Source organism: Choloepus didactylus, chromosome 2 (genome assembly GCF_015220235.1).
Source record: "Choloepus didactylus isolate mChoDid1 chromosome 2, mChoDid1.pri, whole genome shotgun sequence".
Lineage (NCBI taxonomy): Eukaryota > Metazoa > Chordata > Mammalia > Pilosa > Megalonychidae > Choloepus > Choloepus didactylus.
This window is the reverse complement of record NC_051308.1, coordinates 186599947-186627015: the sequence shown is the minus strand read 5'-3', so window position 1 is coordinate 186627015 and position 27069 is coordinate 186599947. Positions and strand designations below refer to the sequence as shown.

General features: G+C 34.4%; 1 protein-coding gene across 2 annotated transcripts in view; it reads left to right on the top strand.

The window, feature by feature from the left end:
• Window positions 1-14015, top strand: part of HOOK1 (hook microtubule tethering protein 1) — a 99641-nt gene extending 85626 nt beyond the window's left edge. Inside the window, exons 17-22 of one of the 2 annotated variants that reach the window (XM_037827082.1) lie at window positions 1516-1550; window positions 2080-2162; window positions 2782-2882; window positions 5794-5895; window positions 8196-8264; window positions 10010-14015. In XM_037827082.1, coding sequence (XP_037683010.1) covers window positions 1516-1550; window positions 2080-2162; window positions 2782-2882; window positions 5794-5895; window positions 8196-8264; window positions 10010-10180 — 561 coding nt within the window. In that variant the 3' untranslated portion in view covers window positions 10181-14015. The remainder of the gene's footprint in view (window positions 1-1515; window positions 1551-2079; window positions 2163-2781; window positions 2883-5793; window positions 5896-8195; window positions 8265-10009) is intronic. The other variant, XM_037827083.1, reaches the window with a different exon arrangement.
• The last annotated feature ends 13054 nt before the right edge of the window (window positions 14016-27069 follow it).

The window sequence follows — 27069 nt, the reverse complement described above, 5'->3', positions numbered from 1 at the left end:
ACTATAAGGTGATTTCTATCTGCCCTACTTCAAATGCTACATCTGAGTTCATGCTAATTCCTGATTTGAAAGTGTGCTCTAGTTGAGGCTATCAAGAGTTCTACTTGGATTCCTACAGGAAACCCTGAGAAATGATCGTAATCAGTGGTCAGAACTAAGGAAAAATTTTAATAGGAAAATAGAAAATAAAAAGATTTTTATCAAAAGAACATTCAAGAAATTTATCATACCAATCTCTGAAGGACAGAACCTTAATGTAATCTTGGAGACACCCTCCTTTATATCCTCCTTCCTTCCATACTGACTCTTGGCCTTGCCACTTTCCAGTGGTTTTGGATGGCAGATATTATGAGGACAGAAATAAGAGGACTTAAAAGAGATCAAACTTAGCCGAATTCTGAATATACCTAGCAATTTTCTATAGCTGATGTCCATATGTGGAGAAAAAAAGAGGTAATGATTGGGGGAGGAATGTGTTTAGTTAAAAGCAACAAGAAAAATCATAGGGCTAGGTGTGTTCTAGAGAGAGAGAAAAAAAGATACAATTGGTTGGTTGGTTGAGATTAGATATAATTTTAAGTGATTATACCCATGTTGATGAGGGAGGAAACTATGCAGAGTAAGTGATGAAAAGGAAAACTGAAAGGGTTAAGTTACCTTTCTGTCTTTCATATGCATTATAAGATTTTCTCTTTTTTCCTTGGGGGCTTGGAAAATAGAAATCGTCTCATGCATGGCGGCATCTCATATGTGCATATATACGGTATTGTAACCTCTCTAATACAAATATATTTTTTAACCACATTAGGGAATACTTTTAACATAGGATCTATTATTGGGAGTACATTTTGGATTGAAATTTTTTTTAGAGTTTAAATGTTTTTATTTTTTAATTTAAATGGTGTTTTATTGTATTTTAGACTATATTTTTTTCAGTTCTATTCAGTAGATGCAGAACTATTGAGATTAATAAAAAATTTTCATAAGGAAATTTTATGTTTTAAATTTTCAGCTTTATAACAAAATACAGTTCTTTACTTTGGATGTTAACATTAATATGGTCATATTTATAATGATATAAATGTTTATCATAAAGATAATTATTTTAGTTCTTTAAATCTATTCTTCATTAAAGGCCTAGAGCCTTAAAATTTGTATTTTCAGTCAATGATTCCTTAGATATCTATTGTTTGATACTCCTCTATATATCACATTCAACTTGCATTTGCTGTTTTTCATCAAGTTTAAATTTTATTTTTGTCATTCAGAAATATGAAGCATTTTTCTTTGTGTTATTGTATTCTTCCCTATTTCATTTCCTTTTCTTTTTCTTTCACTTTTGAAGTAAAAAATAGCTAAAGCTTTATGATTTTAAAGTATATTGTTAGAAATGCAAAATTTAAAAACATAATGTTGAAGAATACACCTTCAAAAGGAGGTAAAGAAGTTTTGGTGTCTGGAAAATTTACCTTTTTCAAGATAGTCCTCTTACAGCAACTTTTTTTAATTTTATAGTCCAGCAAACTAAAGCAGAAGTTGGAAGCACATATGTAAGTAAAATTGATATTTCATTTCAAATGTGAAAGGTTGCAAACACTTCTAAAGTTAGTATCCTTTTCTTATTCTAAATGCAAATACTTTGATATTAGTTGAATGTTTACCACTGCCATCAAAAACTAAAAAGAAAACATGCTAAAGGGTTCAGTCTGCCTGCCAGCAATCCCAACTCCCTGTGGTTTTCTGTTGTCAATGCCATTTGAAGAATTTAACAAAATAAACAAGTATCACAACTGGATTATGTGAAAATATGAGAGATTAAACTGATAAAATATCTCCTTTCACACTCTTTAGGAAATGAGAGTGAAAGCAGAAAGGAATTTAATGTTTTTAGTGCTTACCATGGGCCAGGCAGTTTACAGCCTTACAACAAGTTAGTCATGTAGTATTCCTGTTTCACACACAAGGAAATTAAGGATCAGAAAGCAACTTATTTGTAGTCCACCAATGTTATGTGACAAGACTGGTTTTCGTTCTTAAGTCCATTTAACTCCAAAGCTCCATGCTCTTTCCACTACTTAGGGAAAAACTAACAGAGGTCCATGAAGAATTACAGAAGAAACAAGAGCTCATTGAAGATCTTCAGCCCGATGTAAATCAGAATGGTAGGTATTTGTAAAAACCTGGATCAGACTACAGCTTTTTAGTTGAAGAAAGCAAGAACTATGTGTATGTCTTTGGATAATTTGTAGGTACATACTTTGCAAATAAGAACTACGATAAGTTTTAGTTATGAAGTCACTAGTAAATTATCTTATCTTAAAGCAAAAGTATGTAAATCTAATAAAGTGAACTGATTGATATATAGGAGTATCAAACGTAAAAAATAATGGGAATTGATACTGTGGAAATGTAAATAAAATCATGATTTAAAATCAGATTAAAATGAACTTCAAAACGTAGAGATAATGCTTTCTTTGCCCTTATTGTGGTTATGCTTATATTATAAGATGTATTTGCTAATTGAAATTGAAAGGAGAAAAATAGCTAGATAAGGCATGTTATAGACATCTTTTTGAGCAACAAAATAAATGGTTAAAGAAGTAAGTATTGGTTGTATTTCAAAGGTTTGGATAAGAATTCACTACAAAGAAGAAAAAGAAGGTTTCTTTTTAAAGTTCTCTTATCAGTTTTAGAAAATAAATATGGTACAACTTTTTGGTGTGGATCTAATATTTTAAGTTGGAAGTAATTGGTCATGTTTCATTTCATTTTCATTAACAGCACAAAAGATCAGTGAACTTGAAGCTGCTCTTCAGAAGAAAGATGAAGATATGAAAGCGATGGAGGAAAGATATAAAATGTACTTGGAGAAAGCAAGAAATGTGAGTGGTTTAGCTTTCAGAGCTCAAGTCTTTGTGACCCATGTTCCATTTAACCCCATTCCACTTGGTTGTACTGCTGTACCTGTAGCTGTATCAAATCACTTTGAGTCTACTGCCTTGCCTGTTCTGTTCCTGGTGTGCCTCTACCTCAGTCCTCCCACTTTCTCTGTCTCATTCATCAATATAAAGTAAAATAAACATGGTTTATGAGGGCAGGTTACATATTAATAGTACTGACTTCATTAGAGAAATGAGTACTGTAGTGTGAAGAGTCTTTACCTCTTGAAATGAACATTCTGCCTTTGGTGACAATCTAGCTTTTTAAGCTTGTTTGAAATTGTTTTAGCATTTAGTCTAGATTAGGCAGTTAAACATGTTTATACTAATGTTCACCAGACTAAATTCTTTTTTTAAATGTCTGAAAGTACTACTGTTCTCATAAAATCTTTTATTGTCATGAGTTACCATTTATTTTCCTAATTAAATATTAGTATTATCCCCCAGTGTTAATGTACCTACTTTCTATTTATTGACAGAATTTTTTTGGAGAAGCTATAAAATGCTGGTAATATGGTAAAATGCTGGCAATATAAAATGCTAATAATATCACCTTTTTATTTTTAAGTTTTATATACTATTTATTTATTTATTTATTAATATATAAACATTACCTGCAGCAACATATAAACCTCAAGGTCTAAAGGCTCAACAAGATGACATTTCCTTCTGGATCACATGAAGTCCAATCATTGCTGGAGAAGGAGCTCTGCTCCCTGCAGTTTTGAGTCCCAAGCTGACAGAGACTCTGCCTTCTCCAACATGGGGTTCCCCAGTTCACTCGGCATTGCTGTCCAACCAGTAGATAAGAGAAGACAGCATGGATTGCATGGTAGATGCCTAATGGGTCAGGCCTGGAAACAGCATAAATCAGTTCCGCTTGCATTCCACTGGGCAGAACTCAAGCCACACCCAGCTGCAGGGGAGAAAGGAAGAGATAGTGTGGCCTTGTTTGTTTGATTAATTAAATTATGAAAGAAAAGGGAATAGGCTTGGTAAACATCCAGGAAATCTGTGTTACACTTTAGTTTCTCTGAGTCATAAAAGTATAAATGCTTATACTAGAAAATGTAAAATACAGAAAAGTTCTCAGAGACAATTGATGTCACCATTTTGGTGTATTTTCTTAACAGTCCATTTTTTTCATTACGTATTTTTCCCTTGATTTGTGAGGTATATACATATATATATATGTATTTAATTTTTATTTTTTGACTTAAAATGATAAGCATGTCCTTATGTTATATAAACATAATGTAATTAATAGTTATTGAATGCCTACTATGCTAAGCACTGGGAATACAGCAGAGAATAAGACAGATGCTACCCTTATGGAATAGACTAAAATAATGGCTCTACAATATTCAAATGTGTGGGATATATCCTTGTGTTTTTACTCATCAACATATTGTTGGAAATAGTTTCTTTCCATTTCTTTTTCTGTTGTTAGAAAGAAATTAAGGCTAAAGGGAACAGATTGATACAGAAAACTTACCCCTTTTTGGTTTATTATCTTAACCTTGTTTACTGGAAGTGGAATTACCAATTTGAAGGGCAAGAAAATTTTAGTAAGATTCTTCCTAGATGATATTCTAAAAGGATTATAACTAATTGCAGTAAGCAATTACAATGAATACCATATTCTTGCCATCACTGAGTATTATCATTTAGATATCTGTTGCTTGTTTGGCCAACATGGCTTCATGATTTCTTTTTTGCCCTTATGTAATTGGGAGGAGGGGAGTGGGCTGCAGTAAGGGGCAGGAAGGGCTTGTTAAAATGACAGTGTCTGTCCATTGTAGAAAATCAGACAATATAAAAAAGTCACAGCCATACTTTATCACTTAGAGGTAACAACATTGTAATTAAATTATGATTTAAAATATTGTCTGTCTTTGATGTGAATTCCCTGAGGGCAGGCCCCCTGTGTCTTGTTCATGCTGTATCCCCATATGCCACAGTATCTACCACATAGTAGGCAACTCAGTGCATCGTTCATGAATGAATGAAGGAACCACAGTAATGTTTAGGTATATTGTATTCTATTCTTTTTTCATGGCCTAAATAAATATAGATGACATTTTGATATTTTCCTAATTCATTTTAAAATTTTTTTTAGTAGATTTTTTTAGTAGATTTAGAATTATATTATATGCATGTCCCTGTTTTTGGAAATTTTGCGGTTTTTTTGCTTGTACTTTTGTACCTGATGTTTCCTAACAGACTGCTGCCCACATAGTTTAGCTGAGTCTCTTAACTATATTCTGATAAAGATCTCCTTTTAACCCAACTTTTAGTAATTTACAGAAATATAATTGAGTATCCCAAGGTTTGCAGATAAAATCACCAACATCTATTATGTTTATCTTACCTATTATAGATAATTTGATAATGGAGGTAAGAAAGATAATTTCTAAGAAGTTTGTTTTTGTATGTTACTTTTATTTTGTAAAATCTACAAGTCCCCTCGTAGTTACTACATTCATTTAAAAAAAATTTTTTTTAATATTCAGTTAAATGTAGAATTATTACAAGACCTCAGCATTCAAAGGTTGAAAGGGTTAAATAACTATTTATTAGTACTGAGCTTTGGAGAAGGGAGACTTGATTTTATATGGGTCTCTTCCCATTTGGGGAAGTTTTTATATGATTTTTCATTTATAGAAAAAGTTATTTTGTTATTCAAGCTAGATTGTAGAACATGCTACAGTTAGCTCCTGGTTCCCTTTCTAGATCTATTTCGTAAATAATTTTCCATTTAACTTACAAAGATTTTATAGATTATGTTTCTTTATTTTCAATACTTAGTAAGCTAAAAGAACCATAAAATGTTATTTATTTTTTCTTTAAACAGGTAATAAAAACTTTAGATCCCAAATTAAATCCAGCTTCAGCTGAAATAATGCTACTTAGAAAACAGTTGGCAGAGAAAGAGAGAAGAATTGAAATTCTGGAGGTAAAACTTCCAATTTCAATCATTTCCTGTTACTTACTCTGTGTAATCCTGGTAATTAACTGCTGTCATCTATGTGTCATTAATGATAATGTTTCACAAGGTGAAGGTAGAAATACCATGTTTTAGCACTTACAGAACATCTCATTAGCCTACAAGATTGGTCACTGTATTGTCTGTGGCTGTGTTTATAAACTGCTAGCTGCATTGTGTCTCTCTCCCTCATAATAGCCAATAATAGGAGATCCCTGAGTTTCTAACAGAGTCCTGCTCTGATGTTCCTTTCAAAATTCTGCCTATGTGATTTGCATTCAAAAAATAAAAAAAGACAGAAACTGCGTTCACCTTTTTAAAAAGGCACTGTGCTCACTCAGTTAACCAGCTTTGTCTTCTCTGCCATTGGTTCCTGACTGACCCTAAACAACTTATCAGTTGGAATTACTGGGAGAAGGACATACTTACAGGATCCCAGTAAGCCTTTGAACTGAAGTAGCAACCTTGGTTATCAATTATGTAAAGTTGTGTTAATAATGGCACGTTCTCATTAATTACTTGTGTACTAATACTGACATTAATGCTATTACCTTTAAATTTGAAAGTTTTTGTGTTACTGGTTGTAATTTTTTATGAGCTATGTCAATATGAAATTATGTATGCTTAGATTTTATAATTGGGCATGTTCTAGTTTCCTTTGCAGAGTGTTTTGCAAAGCTACTATTTTTTAAAATTGTAGTGAGATTTGAGGCTATTCTAGAAGTCAATATATATTTCCATATAATAACATACACATAATTGCAAAGCCATGTTGAGGTCTATATACTGACCTTGAAATTCTCATAATTGATTTTTAAATCAATTAGGAATATTATATTTCAGAGAAACATTCACCTACTGTTTCCTTCATATTATTTCTGAGCCAGTAGATGTTAACAGTGGTGGAAATATTTTTTGACACCCTCTCTTCCCTACATTCTGAGTACACACCAACCTGATATATACCTGCTGTAAAGACCTCTAACCTATAAGTGCTTGTTCAGGCCATGTAGTATTTGTAGCAAATATTGGAGAGGGATATCTGTCTGAGGAAATACTATTAATTCTTGAGTTCCAACTCAAATATCACTTCATCCATAAAGCTCTCCCTGCATTCCTTAGGCAATGTTACTTACCTCTCCATAGTAACTCCATGTGCTTTGAACTTTCTGGCATGTTAAGGAAAGCCTTGAGGGCACAGGCTGTGTCTTATCTGTCTTTGTATCCCCAGCATTAAATATCACATAAATCAGGAGGCCAGAGTTACAGTATTGGTATATTCCTGTCTTAAATTTGTCACCTCTTCTCTTTAAAATAATGAGACTTGGATTGGATAATCTCAATATCTAAATTCCTGGTTATTTACTTCCCAGTGAAAGCCAGACTGATGATAATGTACACCATCATTGACATTTGATATGCAGTTCCCTAACAAGTATGAGGAAAAATTCAGTTAAGTCACAGCATGTAGGCATTTAATTTATGTGAATTTATCTGTACTCACACTGCAAAAGAGAAAAGGAGGAAAATAACATAAATAGCAGAGGTCACTTTGTGTGTTTTCCTTGTCTGGGAGTCTGTGCCTGGAGTGGCTGTGAGCGGGAGAGGGAAGCCTTCCCTTTCTCATTTGGGCTCGGTTCCTGTGTGCTTTTCATACATGAGCATCCTGCCCCTCTGAAGGAAGATTCAGGTGTTTCAAGATGATATTTTTAATATAAGCCAGCTATATTTTGTGGTCAACAAAATAAAAACTTTAGCTCTGTTAGAATAATCGTCATAAAGTAGCACAATGTGGCTATAAGGAATCTAGTATAGAGGCCACCAGGACTTGAGAGATGGAAATTTGTGGTAAGCTTTTTTGTTGATTTTAAAGGATGGTTTCCTAGGGTATTTTGAACTATGCCGCTTTCTCCTTAGTTTTGACTCCCCTGTAGGATGCAGCAACACTGTTTTGTAACCTGAGCCAGTTGTTACATTCGTTCTCTAGACATTGGGGTGAGTAGTCTAAGAATCACTAGTTTCTTTTTTGAAAATTGCTGAGTTCTGCCAGTAAAATTACTGAAATAAAGATTTACTAGTCACAAATCCTGTTCTTTCCTAAAGATCTTATACATACATTTCTTCATGATTCAGTTTACATTTTGGCTATTTTATGGGCCTCACAAATGCATTCAGATTCTCTCAAAAATGCATATATTGATGAAATGATTCCATTTTTAATAATTTGGGGTGATTTCTGGGATTTTAATACTTATCTTTTCTTTTTCCAGAGTGAATGTAAAGTTGCAAAATTCCGTGACTATGAAGAAAAACTAATTGTGTCTGCCTGGTATAATAAGGTGAGATGAAATTTAGCTAAAGATTGAATCTTTAAAAGAGTGTTTATCAAACTTTTTTGACAAAGAACTACAGAAGGAAATAGATTTTATATCATAAATGAGTACATATACATGTTATATATATAATAGAAACACAAGTTACATTGCACTCAGGTATTTTCTGTTGTATTTTCTTCTATTTAAAAAAAAAAAAAGGTCATAATCCACTAAATTGATTTCATGATTTATTAATGTGTCATAACCTTTAGTTGATAAGCATGAAGTACAGGCATAACAATTCATGAATAATTTTTAAATTACCTTATTCAAACTGAAACATTTAATTTGTGCTCCTTAAAGGGTTTCTAAAGAAATACGGGTATCTGTGTAATGCAAAATTAATGCTTCTGGCACTCAATATTTATTTTAATATTAAAATAGTAGCCCTCATTGTGTCCTTAACTGTATTTGTATTTTTTTTATCCAGGGAATACTATTTAATCATTGTCTATTTGTCCTCCCAAGAAGAAAATAGTGTTAAATAATTTGAAATGTATTTTATTCATCCTTAGAATCACCAGGATGTTTTCAAGGGTATTGTTTCATGGCATATATGGTTTCTTTTGGGTTTTTTCTAATCATCTAGAAAGGATAAGTCAGCACTGTCTACCTCAGGAATATCAGTTTATTTAATATGAAGGAATATCAGTTTACAGATTCTCCATATGAACCCTATACTTCACCTACATAGAACTAGTTGCCCTTCCTCAAACATGCCTTGTTCTTTCTTGCCACCATACTTTTTGTCTGTGCTTGTCCCTCCATCTTTCCCTACCTTCCTGGGTTAATTTAGCAGGGCCTTGAAGAAGATTACTCTGTGAGAGATATTTCTAGAACTTTCCTTGATGAGTTAGTCATCCTAGTTAAAATCAGGAACTGTGTGTTGTTTTCTTTGTTCCTCTGTTGCTTTTTGTTATATAAATCAGTCAAGACACTAGAGCTAAACACTGCATTATTTATTTATTTTTTTCAATTTGCATTCATTGAGCATCTGATATATTTCATGAAATGTGCTAATTACTAGTGATACTAAATTCAGAAATTCAGTAAAATTGCATTATGAAGTCTGGTGAGAGATTAGTAATGACTTCCCTTACTAAGAAACCCAACAGCCACAAGTTCAGTAATTTGTCATGCATCAATATATTGATAGACCATAGTAAATATGGACTTTGCTGGTGGTTGTCAAACTTCAGCATGCATAAGAAGACTTATTAAAACACAAGTTGCTGGACATTTCCTGTAGGGCTTTTGATTCAGAAAGTCTGGGTAGAGTTCCATTTTTTTGCATTTTTTGTAAAAAATGTTTGCATTTTTAACAAATTTCTAGTGATGCTATTGTTGTTAACCCAGGGACCACACTTTGAGAAACACTAATCTAAGATTTTCTGTTTTTCCAAATTTGCTTTGGAAGTGTTTCCTATTGTTATAAATAAACCTGATTCCTGCACATTCACTCAAGCTACCTTTTTAAATGATTTCAAGTTTAGTGGATTAGAATAGAGAAACTGAGTTTTGTTGTTTTCTCCTTCTTATTAGCATTACTGTGTGCAGATCAATCAGCTTCTCAACCTTTATTTTTTTTCTGTAAAAATAAGGAACACCCCAGCTTTAAATAATTTTTTTAGGATTAAATAACTTTCTTTATGTATTTGAAAAACATAACATTTAGTCATGTGACTATTTTGTTTTTTTTTTTCATCCAGAGTTTAGCTTTCCAAAAACTGGGGATGGAATCTAGACTTGTGAGTGGCAGTGGTGCTTGCAAAGACACTGGGGCTTGTACTCCTGCACGGTCATTTTTAGCACAACAAAGGCACATCACCAACACCAGAAGAAATCTCTCTGTTAAAGTTCCTGCTGCAACATCTGATTAAACTGCAAAGAAAACATAAAGAGAAGTGCCCTTAAAATATTTTGTACCTTTCAACTAACTACCATATTGAATAGGAAGTTTATGATGCTGGATATCAGCTATTTTTAAATCAAAATGCATGAATTAATTTTGCCAGCTGATTTCGTTAATGAAGTATATAATTTGCCGTCTCTCTGGAGGAAGCACATTGGAATAATTAGAAGATGTAATTAGGTATACATCTCAAACAAACATAGCTGTCTTTTGAGAGTATTATAATTTCAAATTGATTTTGTATATTTTAGTTTTAATTTTTTCAGTTGTTCCAGTAACTTGATTATTTTGCAATATGTAATCAGGAATAGGTAACCTAAAAATATCTATATTTGTGTTTTTGTTTTGTTTTGTTTTGGCCCATATAAAAATAGTTTTGAGATACGCACATGGAGAGATATACAAGAGTGATTCTTTGACTTGATATATTCAAGTTTTTACTTCTATCCTTCTAATTCTGACACTGAATGAGTATATTTTATCATGTCATTGAACATACAACTTTTGGAAGGTTTGACTGTTGAAATGAGTTTGCCAGAGCCCATAGTTCTCATATGTACTTACTATATCCAAGGACTTCTTTACAGCTTGGTTGAAATGTTAAGGGTGTAGAAGCAACCTGACCTTTCTAAGAGTAGACTTGCCAATGGACACCAAGCTTAAAAATATAATTTGTGTAATAGCTACATATTCTTTAATGTGATTGAAAGTTTTGGTCGTCATTTTAAAATGTAGTCACTTTGAAATGCTAATTTAGTTGGCTAAATCTGTGCTAATATGTAGCCACAAGCCACAAGTGGCAATTTAAATTCAAATAGCTAAAATTAAAAATTCAGTTGCTTGGTTGTACGCAGCCACATTTCAGATGCTCAATAGCTGGTGTCTTCTGTATAAATGTATAAAGAACATTTCCGTCATTACAGAAAATTCTACCGGACAAGACCAAACTAAATCTTTTTATAATAACTTCAAAATACTCTGGTGTAGGGCCACAAAAATAAGAGGAAAAATGTTAGAACTATTTTACATACGAAAAAGAATTGAATTGTGATCTAACTAGAATCGTACTTTCTTTACAGTTTGAGTACATTGTTGTGACATCCATAGTTAGATCTTTCCAGTGTTTTCTAGCACTATACAACGACTACACAGTAAGAGGATTCCTTGACCAGGAGCCAGCAAACCCTATAAAGGGCCAGTTATTAAATATTTAGGCTTTGTGAGCCATATGCTCTCTGTCACAGCTAGTCAACTGCTGCTTTAATGTGAAAGCAGCCACAGACATGGAAACAATGGGCATGGCTGTGTTCCAATAAAACTTCACTTACACAAATGGGAGGTGGATCAGAATTGAACTGAGGGCTTTAGATCCCTGGTCTAGACCTTTATTCTTAGCCTTTCTTTTCAAATATGACTGTTGTTTCATTCACAGTATTATGCATTTAGACACCTGGTTTTTAGATTCTTCTATAAATTTATCTAATCACTCAAAATACAAGAATTCCATACTGCATTTGGATTTCTGATATTAGGGAGCATCTTTCAGGATATTTTCTTTTATCAGGGTTACTTCAGCTGACTACCTCTTAGATCTTGATGTTTTTTATTTAGTGCAATTATATTGTTGGTTTGCATTTTTGTAGATTCTTGTAGTCTCTGCTTGCTTGTGACTTTTAATGAAATGAAACAAACCTTGGAAAATATTTTAGCATGCTATTAAAAATTTTCTAAATATTATGGCATTTGGTATATTTTGGTCAATGAAGAAACATTTGCCCCTTTGGTGTTTACTACTTGCTTATAATTAAGATTTACCAGCTCTTCAAGCTCCCTTTTTATGGCATTTATTCTAGAACATCAATTTCAACAAGTTAGTATTTTCACAGTTCAGTTGCTCTTAACTTTCTGATTATTATACTTGGACTTTCTAAATAATTCATACAATGTTTGAATAAGAACATAAGCTTGATTCTTTTTCTTAATGGAGAATAGGTAAATTTTCTGATTGATAATTTTTCTAATTGTTAAGTAGAATTTAAAGTGTTTGATATGCCAGTATTTATACAAGACTAATTTAAAGTTCTATGTTGTGAATAATCATACAGAAATTCAGGAACTGATCAGAAGTGAAATTCTTTTCACATCTGGTTAATTTAGTGAGATTGACACCCTGTGGGTGGTAAAGCATTATAAATATTTCATTATGAACCATGATTAATATACATCTGTGTTGTAAGAGAGGCTTGAATGTATGTACTATGAAAGAGAAATTCAGCATTTAGCTATTTGATAAGGAATTGAATGGCCTATGATTATAAAGTAAAACCACAGAACAATTTGGAAATGACCTTTAATTTTGAGCATTTGCTCTAAGATTTATATTCATTTCTCTCTTTTTAAAATAAAACGTTTGTATATATAACTGATGTTTATCCTGATACTCATTAAATGTATTGTGAAATATTTCAAGTTGATTCTATTTTTCCAATGAATAAGGCTAATGAACTAATGACTTAGTATAAATTAAGAGTTAATGTCTTGTTATCTAGAAACATTAAACTGAGTATCCTTCAATAAATGTCATCATCTTTGATAAATTGAGTGCTAATTTGAACGTTAGATAATGCTTCCACTTCTACCATATCTGGTCCTATGAGGTGACTTACGGACCACAGTCCTGTCTTTGTTAAGTTCTCTATATGTACATACAATGAGAAACATTCCTGTGTAAAAATGTATTGTATGCATAAATTTTTATCATGAAACTGTACATTCTCAAAGAAATAGTTTGGAAATTTGTAAAGCACAATCATAAAGAAAAGAGTACGCAGTTATTAAACTTGATGTAGTTTAAATGTAATGTTTATAAAAGGTCCTTTCTATTTTCTATGGGAAAGACTCTGACACTTGAAAAATAGAAGCAATATTTGATTTATTTTTGTAAGTATGTAGCATATTATTTTAAATAAATGATTGTCCAATAACTATAATATATGTGAAATGTTTTAAGTAAATAAACTCTTTGCTTCTGTATATGCTGGGTTTTAGTGGATACAAATGTATGCTCTTTGCTGCGTTAAATAAAGGATTTAAAATATTTGAATTGGTAAAGAAAAATACATTGCATTAATTTTATTCTAATTTTGTTTTTCCTTTGAAAACTTCTTGAGAATGAAATGATGTACAAAAGTAATTTTTTAGTGTGCCCTCTTATGTCTCCAGTTTCACCAGTGGAAATGAATGTAGACATCCTACATTAGCATGAAGTCCAGAACTTTTCTGTTTGAAAGGTTTATCTTTGGCAGACTGCTGTTTATCCTAGTATCTGTTCTCCTCTTCTTCCTTTAGTTATAGAATTCCAAATCTTAACGTGTTACATTACTATCCACAAAAAAAAATAGTTGTATTTCCCAGACTCCTTTGTCTGGGTGGAGCCATTTGACTAAGTTCTGGCCAAACAGGATATTAGTATTAGTGGTGTATGCGTGTTAAAAGCATGAGCATGCATTTCTTCGCCCTTTTCTCCTCTCCCTGAGCTGGCTCAGAAAATATTTTCAACTATGTGACTGAGGGTAACATTCTCAGGGACAGTAGAACAACAAGCTAGAAAGAACTTGGGTCCCTGACACCATCATTTAGCCATATCAGCTGCAAACTTCCTGCCCAGATTTCTCTTGTTTTAAAGCTACTTATATTCTGTGTTTTCTTTGTTCCAGTATCCTATCTTACTTCTTAATTTATACACGTTTGTCAAAAATGAGTTGTGAAATTGAGTTTTAGAAAATTGCAAATGTCCATGTTCTTGGAAAAATACAGTTCTATTGCTTCTAATGGATTCTCAATAAATGTTTAATGGTCATTTGAATGGTTGAAGTTAATGTGCCAGGTATGCAAGGATGGAGACAAAAGTGAAGTCCTGTTTCATTTTAGCTCTGTCCCCATGACAAAGAGTATGCTTCTAAGAATCTTACTTTCTGAATAACTACAATAAATGCTGGCACAACATTACGTTACTTGGGGACTATTTCACAAAGAATAATCCAAGGTTCTACATAGGAATTAATCAATATAGTGACTGCTAACTGCAGTGGATATTTAAATGTTTTAATTCATTAAAATTAAAATTTGGTTTCTCATTTGCACCAGCCACATTTCAAATGCTCAGTAGCCATGTGTGGCTAATTACTGCCATATTGGGCAGTGGAAATGTAGAACATTTCTAACATCAGAAAATTCTATTGGACGACTCTGTTCTAGATCTCTATGTTGAATGTACACATCTTTCTGTGTCTCTCTCTCTGAAATTCCAGGTGATTTGGGATCACAGAAATATAGCAAAAGTGAAACTCAGACATCACATTCTGGCACACAGTGACGTGCACAGGAAGAAAGGGCTACAGTTGCACTCAAGTTGGCTGTGGCTTTGCAGGTTAAGCTCTCCCTTCCCCTGCCCTCCCAGGCTCCAGCAACTTGCTTCTCATTAAGTGGTAAAAGCTGCAGTTGAGACCTCTTGCCTCAACTCAAACATCCCTTGAAATCTTTGTCTTAGTGCCTTTAACGTGACCTACTTTGTTACATATGTCTGCCCCACTAGACTAAGTTTTTTGAGATGCTCCATATCTGGTTCATTTCTGTTTTTCCCACAGTACTTAGCATAATATCTTCTACAACAGGTTAGATTTGCTGCTAAAGGACAAAATGTTTTCTTTGGAATTCCAGTCTCTGTCAGCTCTGAAGTGATCAGGAGAGTGCATCGCAAAGAACATCTGAATAGGCAAGGAATTAGGATACCTGGGTTTTAATTTCAGCCTCGTGACTCCCCTGGGCATATCTGTAAGCCTTGTAGTGTTTCAACTCCTCTAGACCTATCCCTAAGTGTTTTAGTGTTATTATCAAAGTCATTTTTCTTTTAAACAACAGCTTTATTAAGATTTAATTCACAGACCATAATAATTCACCATCTTAAAGTGTACAATTCAGAGGTTTTTTAGTATATTCATAGATGTGCAATCGTCATCATTCTCCTAATTCTCTAAAATATTTGCATCACTCCCAGAAGAAACCCCATACCCATTAGTAGTCATTTCCCATTATCTCCTCTTCCCATCACTTGGCAATCACTAATCTACTTTGTATATCTCTGGATTGCCTATTCTGCCATTTCATATACATGGGATCATACAATATGTGGCCTTTTGTAACTGGCTTCTTTCCCTTTGCATAATGTTTTCAAGGTTCATCCATGTTGTAGCATTTATCAATACTTTATTCCTTTTTATTGCTGGATAATAATACATTACATATATACATAAGTATATACCACATTCTATTTATCCATTCTTCAGTTGATGACGTGGTTAAGTGTTTCCACATTTTGGTTATGAAAAATGCCGCTATGAACAATACTAAAACGTGTGTGGACATAGGTTTTCTATTCTGGATATGTACCTACAAGCAAGTGAAATTACTGGGTAATTTTAACTCTGTTAAACATTTTGAAGAACTGCCAAATTGTTTCCCAAAATGGCTGCAACATTTCACAATTCCACCACAACGTATGAGGGTTCCAATTTTTCCACATCGTCACCAACACTTGATATTGTATGTATTATTTCAGCTATTCTAGTGGGTGTGAAGTAGTATCTCGTGATTTTGATTTGCATTTTCCTAATTAATAAGGCCAAGCATCTTTTCAGCTTATTGGCCATTTGTATATATTCTTTGAAGAAATGTCTCTTCAAATTCTTTGTGCAAACTTTTGTTAAATAAGTTTGCACACTACTTGCTTTGGTATTGAGTTGTAAAAGTTCTTTATATATTCTGGATTACAGTCCTTTATCAGATATATGATTTTCATGTAATTTTCTTCCATCCTGTCGGTTTTCTCTTCACTTTCTTGATGATAATAACACAAAAGTTTTTTATTCTGATGAATTAAATTTATCAATATTCTCAATTTTTGAAAAGAGAATTCTTTACCTTTTGAATTGTCTTGGCACCCATGTTGAAAATCACCTGACCATAACTCCTTATTTCTGAGCTCTCAAATTTATTCCACTGATCTGTATGTGTATTCTTACGCCTGTACCACACTGTCTTGATTACTGATTACTGTAGCTTTGAAGTAAGTTTGAAGTCAAGAGGTGTGACTTGTCCAAATTTATTTTTCTTTTTCAGGATTGATTGGCTATTCTGGGTCTCCTGTGTTTCCATAGGAATTTTAGAATCAGCTTGTCAATTTCTGCAAAACTAGGATCTTGAAAGGAATTGCTTGAAGCTGTAGATTAATTTGGGAAACAATATTGTTCTCGTTTGCTAATGCTGAGGAATGCAAAACACCAGAGATGGATTGGCTTTTATAAAAAGGGGGTTTATTTGGCTACACAGTTACAGTCTTAAGGCCATAAAGTGTCCAAGGTAACACATCAGCAATCGGGTACCTTCACTGGAGGATGGCCAATGGCATCCGGAAAACCTCTGTTAGCTGGGAAGGCACATGGCTGGCATCTGCTCCAAAGTTCTGATTTCAAAATGGCTTTTTCCCAGGACGTTCCTCTCTAGCAAGCTTTCTCCTCTTCAAAACGTCACTCACAGCTGTACTGAGTACCTTCTCTTTGAGTCAGCTCATTTATATGGCTCCACTGATCAAGGCCCACCCTGAATGGGTGGGGCCATGCCTCCATGGGAATATCTCATCAGAGTCATCACCCACAGCTGGATGGGGCACATTCCAAGCAAATCTAATCCAAGCACCAAAACGTCTGCCCCACAAGACTACATCAAAGATAATGGCGTTTGGGGGACACAATACATTCAAACTGGCACAAATACCTTTACAATATTAAGTCTTCTAAGCCATGAACATGGGGTTTCTTTATTATTTGTGTCTTTAATTTCTTTCAATAATGTTATATAATTTTCAGTGTACTTCTTTTGTTAAATTTTACTTAAGCATTTTATTTTTATTCTATTATAAAGGGAATTTTTTCTCAATTTTTAAGTTAATTCAAATTTTAAATTTGAATGGTCCATTCCTAGTATATGTCTTTCCTCACCACTTCTATTCCACATTGTACTGGAAGTTTTAGCCAGGGGAAGTAGGGAAGAAAAAGAAATAAAATGTATTAAAATTATAAAGAAGTACAGCTGTATCTGTAGATGGCATGATTTTGTATATAAAAAACCCTCAGGCATCCATTAAAAAGCTTCTAGAACTAAGGAAACTTGTATATTGCTCTTGTACCCACAAATTGCTGAATTCATTTATTAGCTCCAGTAGCTTTCTTTTTGGATTATTTGGGATTTTCTATATATAGGATCATGTCATCTGCAAACAGATAATTTTACTTCTTTTCCAATTTGGACCCCTTTTTTGTCTTTTTCTTGCCTAATTGCTCTGGCTAGAATTTCCAGTACAATGTTGAAGAACAGTGGTGACAGTAAGTGTCCTTTTCTTGTTCCTGACATTAGGAAGAAAGTTTCCAGTCTTTCACCATTGAGTATGATGTTAGCTGTGTGTTTTTCATATATGCCCTTTAACATGTTGAGGAAGTTCCCTTCTATTCCTAGTTTTCCAAGTGTTTTTATTAGAAGGGATGATGGATTTTTTTTTTTTATCTTTTCTGTATCAACTGACATGATCACGTGTGTGTGTTTTTTTCCTTCATTCTATTAATGTGGTATATTACATTGATTGATTTTCCTATGTTGAATCACCCTTGCATTCCCAAGATAAATGTCATTGATTATGGTGTATCTTTTTTTTTCAATTCAGTTTTATTGAGATATGTTCACATTCCCTACAGTCATCCACAATGTACAATAAGTTGTTCACAGTACCATCATATAGTTGTGCATTAATCACCAAAATCAATTTTTGAACATTTTCATTCCTCAAAAAAAAAACTAATAAAAATAAGATTAAAAATACAAGTAAAGGAGAACACCCAAAACATCTTGCCCCTATTATTCATTTAATTTTTGTTCCCATTTTTCTATTCATCTGTCCATACACTGGATAAAGGGAGTATGAGCCACAAGGTTTTCACAATCACACAGTCACACTGTGTAAGCTACATAGTTATACAGTTGTCTTCAAAAATCAAGGCTACTGGGTTGCAGTTCAACGTTTCAGGTATTTCCTTTTATCTATTCCAATACACTAAACACTAAAAAGGGATATTTCTATAATGCATAAGAATAACCTCCATAATGACCTCACAACTCCATTTGAAATCTCTCAGCCTCTGAAACTTTATTTTGTTTCATTTCTCTTCCCCCTTGTGGTCAAGACGACTTTCTGAATCCCACAGTGCTGGGTCCAGGCTCAACCCCAGGAGTCATGTCCCATATTGCCAGGGAGATTTACACCCCTGTGAGTCATAGCCAATGTAGGGGGGAGGGCAGTGAGTTTGCCTATTGAGCAGGCTTAGAGAGAGGGAGAGGCCACATCTGAGCAACAAAGAGGTTCTCTGGGGGAGACTCTCAGGCACAATTATAAGTAGGCTTACTTCTTTGTAGTAACAAGCTTCATAAGGGCAAGCCCCAAGGTCAAGGGCTCAGCCTTCTAAATTGGTAGTTCCTAATGCTTGTGAAAATATCAGTAATTCCCCAGGTGGGGAAGTTTAATATTTCCACATTATCCCCCAGTCCCTAATGGGGGCTTTGCAAATACATTTTTATTCTCTGCCCAAATTACTTCAGGTTGTATCGGGTCTCACACTAACCTGTACAAACCAACCAGATTTCAATCCCTATTCAAAGTTCAATGTAATTATGGTGCTTGAATAAACTGACTGTGAAAGTTAAATTATTTAATGTGCTATAGAAAATATAGATTTTGCACCAAATAAACATCTCTTCCTTTGGTCTTACACAGAAGTTGAAATTTTAAAGCACAGCCAATATTGTCCTTTACCCTTTAGTCTAATTTGCCTTAGTCCGAACCAGATCTGCTTCATTCATATCTCTAAATGAAGTCTGAACTCTTCTTCAGTTTTTTCAACACTTGCAGTATGGGGGTAATACTGACATTCATAGTTGCCAATCTCTAGCTCTGAGTTTCAGGTGTCACACAGATATTCGAAGTTCCAGGGACTAGCCAATTATACACAAAGCTCAGCATCTCAGAATTTAGACATAACCATTACAACTCAGAAGTAGATGTGACTGTTGTAAGAGCTTACAATCTAGGGACTTTTACAATAAGCCTTACCCTGATAACCTGTGCACTAAAATTCAATTCTCAGAGTTTGTACATTATACTTAGTCTGTATTAGTGAGGCATTACAATGTTTTGTTTTTTTTTTTCCTGGCTTATTTCACTCAAAATACTGTCCTAAAGTTGCATTCACCTAGTTGCATGCCTCACAACTTCTTTCTTCTTGAGCTGTTCAGTACTCTATTGTATGCATACTTCACAGTTCACCATTATGTTCATTAGCTGCTGTACCCTTAGGCCACCTCCATCCATTGCAAATCGTGAATACTGCCGCCATAAATGCCAGTGTGAAAACGTCCATTCGTATCCCTGCTCTCAGTTCTTCCAAGTATATACCCAGTAATGAGGCTGCAGGATCTTATGACAACCCCATACTTAGCTTCTTGTGGAACCACCACACTGCCCTGCAGATAGGTTGCAGGTGGTGTATCTTTTTAATATGCAGTTGGATTCAGTTTGCTAGTACTTTATTTAGGATTGTTGCATCTATTCATAAGAGATATTGGTCTGTTTCTTTTTTTGTGATGTCTTTATCTTGCTTTTGTATTAGGGTGATGTTTGCATCACAGAATGAGTTAGGGAGTGTTCCATCCTCTTCAAAATTTCAGAAGAATTCGATAAGGATTTGTATTGATTCTTCTTTATATATTTGTTACAATTTATCAGTGAGACCATCGGGTCCTGAACTTTTTTTTATTGGGAGATGGGGTGTTTTGAAGCTGTATGTACCCCAGAAAAACATGTGCTTAAATTTAACCCATTCCTGTGAGTGTGAACATTTTAAGTAGGACATTTTTATGAGGCTGCTTCAGTTAAGGTGTGACCCACCTCAGTCAGGATGGGACTTAATCTTATTACTGGAGTCCTTATAAGTGGAATGAAATTCAGACAGAGAGAAAGAAAGCCACAGGAATTAAGAACCTGAAATCAATGAAATGCAGAAGAGAAGGGAGAGACCATGAGATGACACCATGTGCCTTGCCATAGCACAAAGGAGCCAAGGATTGCTGGCAGTCAGGCCCAGAATGCCACAGTCTTTTGGGGAAAAGCATTGCCTTGGTGGTACCTTGATTTAGACATTTTCCTGGCCACAAAACCATGAGCTAATAAATTCCCATCATTAACCTGACCCGTTTCATGGTATTTGCTTCAGCAGCCTAGGAAACTAAAACAGGAGGGTTTTTTGTTTGTGTTTTAATTACTGACTCAATTAATGATTCCATCTGTTGTTATTGGTCAGAAGAGATTTTCTATTTCTTCTTAAGACAGTTTAGGTAATTTGTATATTTTTAGGATTCATGTATTTCACCTAGGGTATCTGTTGACATACAATTGCTCATAGTTTCTTGTTATAATCCTTTTTATTCTGTATCATAAGCAGTAATGTCCCACTTTCATTTCTGACTTCAGTTACTTGTGTCTTCCCTCTTTTTTTATTTAGTCTATCTGAAGGTGATTCTCTATTGTTTTCTATTCTCTAGTTCATTTATCTTTATTATTTCCTTCCTTCTGCTAACTTTGGATTTAGTTTGCTCTTCTTTTACTAGTTCCTCAATGTGTAAAGTTAGGTTGTTGAATTTAGATCTTTCTTCTTCTTCAATAGGCATTTACAGATACAAATCTGAGCATTGCCTTTGCTGTATCCCATAAGTTTTGGTATTTTGTATTTTGTTTTCCTTCATCTTTAAGAACTTTGTAATTTTCCTTGTGATTTCTTCTATGACCAATTGGTAGTTTAAGAGTATCTTGTTTATTTCCACATATTTGTGAATTCTCCATTTTTCCTTCTGTTATTTTTTCCTAGTTTTATTCCATTGTGATAGGAGAATATTTTTCTATTTCAATCTTTTCAAATCTACTGAGACATTTTGTGGCTTAATGTATTGTCTAACCTGGAGAATGACCTTGTACACTTGAGACGAATGTTGTTTGGTAGAATGTTCTTACATGTCTGTAATGTCTAGTTGATTTGTGATTGGTATATTGTGTTTTTGCTTTCATTTATGTCAGTGTATTTTCTAATTTCTCTTATGATTTCTTCTTTGATCTGTTGGTTGTTTGGGAGTGTCTTGTTTAATTCATAGTATTTATTTACTGTCCTTTCATTTCAGCCAGAAGGACACCCTTATATATTTCTTTTAGAGCAGATTTGCTGCCAACAAATTCTCTCAGTTTTGTCTATCTCAGTATGCTAAATTTCTTCTTTGATCTTGTAGGATATTTTTGCTCAACATAGAATTCTTGGTTGACAGTCTTTCTTTTAGTACTTTTAGTATATCACCCAACTGCCTTCTAGCTTCTATAGTTTCAAGAAAGAAGCTAGCTTAATCTTATTGAAGATTTTGTACATGATGAATCACTTTTCTTTTGCTGTTTTCAAGACTCTCTTATTGTCTTTGGTTTTCAACACTTAGGCCATGTTGTATTTAGAGGAGAATCTTTATAAATTTATCCTACTTGGAGTTGATTAAGGTTTGGGGGTCTGCAGATTAATGTTCTTAATCTAATTTGGGAAGTTTGGGGCCATTATTCTTTCAGTATACTTTATTACCATTTCCCCTCAATCCTGTTATTCTGGTGCTCCTATTATGCACATATAATGGTGTCCCACAGGTTTCTGAGACTCTGTTAATTTTTCTTCATTCTCTTTTCCTTCTGTTTCTCAGAATACGTAATCCAAATGGAGGTATTCTGCCAGCTAAAATATATATCTGAGCTTCTTTAATGAAATTTTCATTTCAGCTATTATACTTTTAGTACAAACCTTGAGGTTCTAGTTGTTTGTTTTTTTATAATTTCTCTGCATTGTTTTATCTATTTGCTGAGAAATTGTTCTCATACTTACCTTTAATTATTTAGATAAAATTCCTTTTATTTCTTCAAACATATTTAGAGTATATGATTTAAAGTTTTTGTCTATTATGTCCAATGTCTGGAATTTTTCAGGGACAGTTTCTATTGACTACTTTTTATCCTGTGTATGGGCCAAATTTTCCTGGTTTTAAAATTTTGCATGGGCAGTAAATTTTTGTTGAAAATTTAACATTTCAAATAATATAATGTGGCAACTCTGAAAATCACATCGCCTCCTAAGTTTGTTATTGTTACTGTTTGTTCTCCTTTGTTACATATTGTTTAGTGACTCTCTATGCCTTATTCTGTCATATTGGTAATATTTATCATGTATGGCCACTGAATTCTGTGCTCTGTTATTACAGTGTTCAGCTAATGATTGGACAGAGGTTTCCTTAAATGCCTTGAACTAATAAGTTTTCTGGCCTTTGCTAAAGGACTCTACTTATTTGGGGGCCTGCCTTAAACATACCAGCAGGTAGTTTTCAACCCTGTCTTATTAGCCTTCATTTCCTGACTCTGCATATCCTCAAGGTCAGTCAGAGGTGGGAGATTCATCCCTTCTCTGGTCTTTCCTGGGAATGCACTGAGCCCTGACATATCATGGCCTTTTAGATACCCCAAAACATGTTGCAGCTTTTCAAAGCCCCAGTAGTCATCTCCTTTTTTTAATTCTCTTCCTAGGAGCAACTGGCATTGCTATCTCAGGCTGCTGCAATATTTTACAATCACTGTTGAGTTTTTCAACCAATGCCCTATGAATAGGGTTGTTTTGCTTGCACAGAGTGGGCTTTGAGTTAGGTCACATAAAGACAAGCCCTGAGAATGGAGCTTTTCAGGAAGCTGCCAGGCATGTCAAATGGTGACAATTTTCTGAAGATAGGATTTTGCCATGTTCCAAACCCATTTTTTCCCTTCCAATGGCTGCTTGACTATTGTTTTTCAAGCTACTATAGTTACAAGGCTGTGGCTTTTCAAGGATACTTCAGAGCTGGATATAAGAGGATGAGAATAAGCAAGTTAAAATGTCACAAAACTCTTTGTTCTTACTGAGATTTAGCTGTTTTGTTTTGTTTTGTTTTTTTAGTAAATGCTCATTTTTTTCAAGCCTTTGGATAATTTACAGAATTCTGGAAAGCTTGATGTTGACAGTTTTTGCCAGTGTGCTTGGTACTTTTAAGGAGGAATGTATTTTTTTTTTTTTCACTCTGCCATTTCAGAAATGCTTCTCTTCACAAATCAGAAAGAGAACAGATTGGAAAAATTGAGCAGGCTCTCAGAGAATTTAATGCACAAAGTGAACAAACATGCACCATGGCTGTCCCAGATGGAGAAGAGAATGGTAAAAGGGCAGAAAGAATTTTTGAGGAAATAGTGGCCCAAAATTTCCCGACTCTTATGAAAGACATAAATATATGTCATAGAAGCATAATATACTCCAAACAGAATAAATCCTAATAGACCTACTCCAAGATGCATATTAATCTGAATGTTAAATTCCCAAGATAGAGAATCCCAAAAGCAGCAAGAAAAGCCATTCATCACATACAATGAAACACAATAAGATTAAGTATTGATTTCTCATAAGAAACCATGGAGGTGAAAAGGCAGTAATATGATATAGTTAATGTACTGACAGAGAAAAGATACCAGCCAAGAATTCTTTATGCAACAAAACTGATCTTCAAAAATGAGGAAGAGTTTAAAATATTCACAGAAAAACAGCAACTGAGAGAGGTCTGCCCTAGAAGAAATACTAAAGGGAGTTCTGAAGACTGTAAGGAAAAGACAAGAGAATGAGGCTTAGAGAAGAGTTTAGAAAGGAAAAGTATCTAAGGGTAACTAAAATGATAAGAAAGAGAGGCAACAATGAGATATGACATATAAAAAACAAAGGATAAATTGGTTGAAGTAAGGACTGCTTTTATGGTAATAATACAGAATGTTAACAGATTAAACTCCTCAATCAAAAGACACAGATTGTCAGAATGGATAAAATAGTATGATCCATCTATCTGCTGTATCTAAGAGACTCACCTTAGACCCAAAGACACAAATAGGTTGAAAGTTAAAGGTCAGAAAAAGATATTCCACGCAAACCATAACCACAAAAGTGCTGGGATAGCTATGCAAATATCAGACAAAATAGACATTAAATGCAAAACTGTTATAAGAGATGCAGACACTATATATTAATAGAAGGGGGAATTTTCCAAGAAGAAATAACAATCACAAATATTTATGCCCCTAACCAGGGTGCCCCAAAATACATGAAGCAAATACTGGCAAAACTGAAGGGAGAAATAGATGTCTCTACAATAATAGTTGGAGACTTCAGGACACCACTCTTATCAATAGATAGAACATCTAGACAGAGGATCAGTAAGGAAACAGAGCCTTCAATAATATAAATGAAGTAGACCTAACATATACAGAACATTGCACAAACATATATACAAACAACAGGATATACATTCTTCTCAAGTGCTCATGGATCATTCTCCAGGATAGACAACATGTTGGGTCAAAAAGCACATCTCAATGAAGTTAAAAAGATTGAAATATACAAAGTGACTTCTCTGAGCACAATGGAATGAAGCTGGAAATTAATAATTGCCAGAGAACTGAACTGGAAAATTCACAAATGTATGGAGATTGAACAATACCCTCTTAAACATTCAGTAGGTCAAAGAAAAAATTGCAAGATAAATCAGTAAATATCTTGAGACAAATGAAAACAAGAACACAACATATTGAAACTTACAGAATGCAGAGAAGGATATTGCAAAGGGAAATTTATAGTCCTAAATGCCTACACTAAAAAACAAGAAAGCTAAAATCAAAGACCTAATTGCATAACTGGAAGAAGGACTAGAGGGAGAACAGAAAATTGACCCTAAAGCAAGCAGAAGGAAATAAATAACAAAGATTAGAACAGAAATAAATGAAATTGGAGAATTAAAAAATACAATAGAGAGAATTAACAAAACCAAAAGTTAGTTCTTTGAGAGTTCAATAAAATTGACAAATCCCCAGCTAGGCTGACAAAAAGAGAGAGAGAGAGAGAGAGTGAGAAAAGATTCAAATAAATGTCATCAGAAATGAGAGGGGGGACTTTATTACTGACTCCGAAGAAATATAAATGATCATAAGAGGATACAATGAACAACAATGTGCCAACAAATTAGGCAACTTAGATGAAATGGACAAATTCCTAGAAACACATGAAAAGGCTACACTGACTCTAGAAGAAATAAAAGACCTCAACAGACCAATCACAAGTTAAGACATTCAATTAGTCACCAAAAACCTGCCAACAAAGAAAAGTCCAGGACCAGATAGCTTCATAGGTGAATCCTATCAATCATTCCAGAAAAAGTTAATACCAATCTTGCTCAAAGTCTTCCAAAGAATCGAAGAGGAGGGAACACTGCCTAACTCATTCTATGAAACCAACATCACCCTAAACCAAAGCCAGAGAGGGATAGTACAAGAAAAGAAAATTACACCATTTTCTCTAATGAATATAGATGCAAAAATCTTCAACAGAAAACTTGCAAACTGAATCCAACAGCACATTAAAAGAATTATGCACCATGATCAAGTGGGTTTTATCCAAGGTGTGCAAGGGTGGTTCAACAAAGGGGAATCAGTTAATGTAATACACCACATGTGCTGGTTTAAATCTATTTCTGGTATTTTGCATAGTGGCAGCTTTAGCAAACCAGAACAGATTTTGGTACCAGAGAAGTGGGGAGCTGCTGAGTTTGCAAATACCAAACATGTTGGAATGACTTTTTAAATGGGTAAGGGGAAGATTGTATAAGAATTGTGAAGAGCTTGATAGAAAAGGCCTAGATTGCTTTGAAGAGATTGTTGGTGGAAATATGGACTCTAAAGATACTTCTGACGAGGCCTTAAACAGAAATTATGAGTGTGTCATTGCCAACTGGGAGAAAGGTGATCCTTGTTTTAAAGTGGCAGATAATTTGGGAAAATTGAGTCCTGGTGTCAGATAGAAGGCAGAATTTGAAAGTGATGAGCTAGGATACTTAATTGAAGAGCTCTCTAAACTAAATGTGGAGAATGCAGCCTGACTTCTCCTTGAAGCTTATAGTAAAATGTGAGAGGAAAAAGATAAGCTGAGAACTGAACTCTTGGGTAAAAAGAGACCAGAAATTGATGGGCTGTAAAACTCTGGCCTTCTAGAAAATGAAACTCCAGAGGCTACAGCCCCATGTGAGAATGTAATGAAACATGGAGCCAGCCAGCCATTTCAGTACAAGCCAGGACTGGAGGTGGAGTTATCCAGGAAAGATTTGTGGAAAGTCCAACTGTCTGATGGTTTTGACTCCTGTATGCTGCATGCCAAGTCAACAAATTTTTTTGCAAGATCTGTATAGACAGAACCACTGGACTAAACAGGACAGAAAATGGACAGATTGAAGAAAAAATTTCTTCAGAGAAGGCAGAACCATGGAACCAAGGTCTGAAGCCAAAAATCTTGGACATGGATAGAGCAGAGCAACCCATGTACGTGGAAAGGGTAAGTTTGCCCCAGAGGCAGAGGGCAGGTCTTCCACCTTGATGATCTGGAAGAGTACTGCCATCCCAGGTCTCAGAGATGGTGGATCACATTCCCCTGCATATTGGGGAGAGCCTGGTCACCACCCAACTGTTCAGAGAGGGGAGAAACTTCACCCTGGAGAGGCAGAGTCTGGGTGACACCTCAATGCTTGAGGAGGGATGGGCCGAGAAGAGTAATGGGCTGCTACAAAGATCCT